At 56.9% G+C, this 5,000-nt stretch overlaps 1 protein-coding gene across 1 annotated transcript in view; it reads right to left on the bottom strand.

Annotated features, from left to right (window-relative positions):
- The window catches only part of LOC147035422 (uncharacterized), a 6,517-nt gene extending 2,101 nt beyond the window's left edge, over positions 1–4,416 (bottom strand). The window contains exons 1-2 of the mRNA XM_085898086.1: positions 491–4,416; positions 1–399 (exon numbers count right to left, since the gene is read on the bottom strand). The exon at positions 1–399 is cut by the window's left edge and continues 2,101 nt beyond it. Coding sequence (XP_085754212.1) covers positions 2,523–4,169 — 1,647 coding nt within the window. The 5' untranslated portion in view covers positions 4,170–4,416 and the 3' untranslated portion in view covers positions 1–399; positions 491–2,522. The remainder of the gene's footprint in view (positions 400–490) is intronic.
- Between the last annotated feature and the right edge of the window lie 584 nt (positions 4,417–5,000).

Genomic DNA, 5,000 nt, shown 5'->3' with positions numbered 1-5,000 from the left:
ACGCAGTGAACCACAACGGTGCATGGGCTGCACAACGCAGTCTCCGTGCCAGCTCAAGTGGCACACGCAATGAGCACAACGAATGGATGGATGAACACAAACACGGTGCACGGGCCGCCACTGCAGGCCCGTGTTGTAGCTGCCAACAGGGCAGTTCTTGCAGCTTGCAAACTGTTGCCTTGCGGATCCTGGCGCACATGGCAATGAACAGGGGGGGGCAAAGCAAAAATTGAACGGGGCTGGTGAACATGGGCAGTGGGCATGGCATGGCAAAGGTGAGCAGGCAAACACAGCCCGCAGAAGAAGACCGCTGCAGGCAAACACAGCCGGCAGACGAACTGGCCGGCACAGGCCTTGAAGTAACCAGCCAGCCGGCAGATGAAGTGGGCCGGCACAGGCCTTGAAGTAACCAGCCAGCCGGCAGATGAAGTGGGCCGGCACAGGCCTTGCAACAAAACAACAGCTGCCGATGACGTGGGCCGGCACAGGCCTTGCAGCAAAACAACAGCTGCCGATGACGTGGGCCGGCCTTTGCCTTGCAGCAACGCAGCCAGCAGATGAAGCTGGCCAGTCTTTGCCGTTCAGTGGAGGTTGGTGGAGGGAGTGCGGTGGTGCTGGCCACTTGGAAGGCGGGCTCGGACCTACCTACCTGTCTCCCTCCCACCTATCGCCTTTGTCTGTCACTGTACATACCCACTCCCTTAATTTGTCAAACCCCAATTTAGCCCCAACTTATTTTTTTGTTGTTTTTATTTTTACTTCCCCACTATAAATCGTCCCCTAACCCCCTTTATCGTCCTTGTTCGGCTAACCTATCCTGTCACCTAGCCTACGCCCAACCCCTACATTCCCTTCCCGGAGGGGAAGAAGGGAGAGCTAACGTCCTGTGTCGAGGCCCAACGAAGCCTCAGAATGGCCTCCCCAGAGTTCGGCGATCTATAACCAAAGTGGGTCCAGCGGCCCACAACGACAGCGCGGGGATGGATGGTGCGGAGGGGTACATCTCCTAATCTACCCTAACCATTTAACTGTTAAACTACCCCGGGGCTTTCAACAAGCGCCTCTCGCTTAAACTATTGGTTCTAACAACCCAGATTCCCGTCGCCTGTGTTGGTGTCCTCACAATTTCGGGCCTCGCCCCCCAATTTTCTCTCCGTGCCCTCACACGGTCTCCTGGCTGGGACACGTGGCTCCCTTTGGCAGGCACGACCCTCTGCCGATTCTCCCGCTATGGCACCCCCGGGCACTACACTGCCTCCGAGCCTACCAGCTCCCTAACACCGGGGAGTGCCCCCCATGGCACCTCCCCTGAAACGCACACGTGGCAGGCCGGCCTCCCGGGCACCTTTCCGAGGGTCACCCGTGCCCACAACACTGCCCACGCGGCTAATGGCGCCCCGGGCCCCCGCACCAAGCAGGCGCACCCGTGCCCACTACGCTATCCCGGCCCCCCATGGGCCCTTGGCCTACCGCGGCCGACGAGCCTGGTGCCCGGGGTACCCACTCAGCGATACTCACCTTTCGCAGCCACGCTCCCAAGCCCGTCAACAGGGCTCCTGCACCCCTCCAAATGGGTCTCGAGCCTACTTTCCCACCAACAACAAAACGACCTCCATTTTTCAATTTGACTAACCCACAAACTCAGTCTACACTGACCCCGGGGTCCCTTGGGCGGGAGTCACTCCTCCCCCCAATCACTCATCGCACCATGCATTCCCCATTCGCTCCATACACACAGACCCGCTGGCCTCACTCACTCACCAAGCACTCACCTCACAACTCACCAACTCTTCAACACACACACCACTGAACTCTGCCATCCTTCTAACTACCTCCCCTAACTAACTCGTGCTCCCACGTCGTCCCTTAAACTATAGCACGTCCCTTTTAACACTACGTCGCTAAGCTACGTCCCCTCTACACATTCACAGGTCTGTCACTGTCTCCTAACTCAAAAATTCATTTTATTTCCCAACCTAAAGCTCATCTAAATCCCTCTAACTAATCCATTCCACGGACTCCATGAGGACTTAGCCCTGCCCCATGGAGTCGGTCGAGCTAAGCTAACCCTTCCCCCTAACTAGTTTCCATCCTGTGCCCAGGTCAAGGGGGTCTTCCACCCCTTGCCCAGGAATCCTGTGCACCCGAAAGTGAGGCTTGCTTTTTTTTTTTTTTTTCCATGCGCATCACCAGCGCGGCAACTCGCGCACTTTGCACCTGCCCGTGACGTCATGCAGCTGCACGTGTTCCTCGTCCCTCCTTGGACGGTACCATCCGGCAGAGATACCCCTCCTGCCGGATTCCAACCCCACGTGCAGCCATGGCGTCACCGTGCGCATAAAAAAAAAACACAAGCCCCACGTCTCGAGGGGTTCCCCACACGAACACATGTGCTTTGCCCGTTGGAGCTTAACACACACGATCGCGTGGAGAACCCGTCCGGTCCAAATCCGTCATCCTGCCTAAACTTTGTCCGTCCGCGGGATCGGCAAATCCACCGCTGGCGTTTCCGGACCGGGACTTCACTCTCGCAAGCGAGCACGTGGCGGTCTCGTGCGTTGCACAGCACGAACCGCGTGCTCACTGCTGGGTGAACCCGGCACGGTCCCCGAAAGAGCTACAGCCGCTACTCGGCTTTCTCTCCTCTGTCGCCGTCTCCGTCGCCATTCGACCCACGCACACCTGCGTGTTACGACGCACACAGTCCACTCCATCACATTCACACCGGGAGACGCGGCTGCGTGCTCCCGCATGCCGACCGACATCTCCCTTACATACCGCTCTCTCACACACAGGGTCTCCCTTGCACACAGCCGTTCACCCACGCGTGCCTCACTACTCACACAAACCATACTACTTACACACGCGGGGGCACTCACCCACGGTGCCTCATCCACACTCTGTGCCTCACTCACACACGCGGGGGCACTCACCCACACGGCGACACTCACACACGGTGCCTCATCCACACATGGCGTGCTGGGAAGCACGTACTCCGGCACCATCGCCACCACACCAGTCACACACGGGGTCGCTTCCACACACGGGGACGCACTCACACCTTGCACCACACACACAGGGACAACCACACTGGGGATTTGTGTCCCCACAAGGGTCTCCGGGGCCTCTACACCCCCCAAGCTCTCCGTGCACCCGTCCACAGCACTCGTCCCCTCAACCTCGCAAAACACGACCGAACTCACCTGGTCGTGACTCGCCTCAAGGGGGCAGACTCCCTCCCCTCGTTCCTGGAGGAGGCCATCCAGGTGCTCGCACTGGGTCTCCACACGCTCCGCGAGCTCACCCCCATTATCCTCCACTACCTCCGTGTGTGTGTGTGCGTCACTTACCCCGTCTTCATCGTGTAGTCTTCCCTCTATTTTTTCTGTCTCCCGTGTCTCTGCCAACTCGGTCACCTCTTCACCCTTTACCTCCCTTGTCTCAACTATTATTTCCGTTGTCGTCACCTCGTGTCTCGTCTCGCACGTTTTGGTCTCCCCTTTTAATTTTTCCCTTTCGGTCACCGTCGATTCTTCTGTCACGACCCTCGCCCAACACGCCCCCCGAATTATTTTTTTACCCGCCTCCACCGCGGGCCTGTCAGCCGCTGCACCCCCTTCCAGCTCGTTCGCTCCTACACGTGGAGTCGCCATTCCTATCTCCCTGGTCACGGCCTTCATGCCCGCCTGCAGGCATCGGCCCATGTTCTGCGTCTCACCCCGCAGCTTTTTCGTTTCTTCCTTCATTTGCTGTGTATTCGCATCCATCTTTTCGTTCATGCTTTTTATTTCGTTTATAAATTCAGTTGTGTTTGCATCCATCTTTTCGATCATGCCTTTCATTTCGTTTTTCATATCCGCATTTATCTTCGCTGTCGTTTCCGCATACATTTTTGCCAGCATGGTGAATAGCTGGGCCATGTCGGGTGCGCTTGGGTGAGCCGTTCCGGCAGGGGTCGGGGAAGGGTTTTGGTGGAGAGGGGGAGGGGAGGTGTCATACACCGCGGCCGCTGCCGCACCCATTTCGGGCTCTGGGTTCAGTTGGGCGAGTTCGTTTTCCTGTACTATTAACATTTCCTGCACGGGGATTCCATCCTGGACCATGGACTCTACATTACTACACATATACATTTCTAATACCCCCGGCTCCCGCTCGCCTTGAGACGCCATCTTGCTTCTCTTAAAGGGTTAATTTCGCTCGCTCGTAATTTGGAGGGAATCGGGGGTCGCTTCTCTCACCCCTGGACCGATTCCCGTGAATTTAATTGGAGACAGGAGAGCCCGTTTTCCTGTTCTCCGATACCAGTGCCGCGAGGAGGGCGATGGATTTGTATCCCACTCCTGACACCAGTGTTGCGGATTCGCGCCCGCCGGCGTGCTGACGGCCACGTAACTCGAATCGCGGCACGTCGCCCACCGGACGGACAATCCAGTCGTGACCCTCTCGGACTAACGCCGGGAACCAGTCACGGGTGGACCTTTCGGTCTCACCGCCGCGATCGAGCCAATCAGCCCCCGCGTGGGATAGGGTTGCTCGCCAAATTCGACCTACCTAAGTACCCACGCGGAGGGTAGACCGGGCGATCGCACCTCGCCGCAGGTCGACTCTCGGACACGGGCCACTTTAAGCGACCCGTTCCGTACTATCGGGATAACCGAGCGGTGTTATTCGTCGACCTCGACGGTTCGATTAATTATCGGGCGTATTCAGCCCACTACCAACCCTTTACGTGAAGCAAGATGAGGATTCAATGAAGGAAATGACGAAGCGAAGCGGGAAACAGTTCAACACAAAGCACATTTATTCGCGGCACACGGGAAGCACACATATTCAATTCCACCAAAAGCACACAGAAAAGAAAAACACAATGCAATTTACACAAAAAGCAAATGAGACAATGCAGATCTACTACCGATTACGCGAGCACACGGCAACACTTATACAATTTTACATCACAGACGGCGCCGACAACACATACCCAAAACCAAGGAAAAGAATAC

The sequence above is a fragment of the Eptatretus burgeri genome, chromosome 1 (assembly GCF_056783735.1).
Source record: "Eptatretus burgeri isolate ZD-2024b chromosome 1, Ebu_testis_v1, whole genome shotgun sequence".
Classification (NCBI taxonomy): Eukaryota; Metazoa; Chordata; class Myxini; order Myxiniformes; family Myxinidae; genus Eptatretus; species Eptatretus burgeri.
This window is presented reverse-complemented; position numbering and strand designations above follow the sequence as displayed.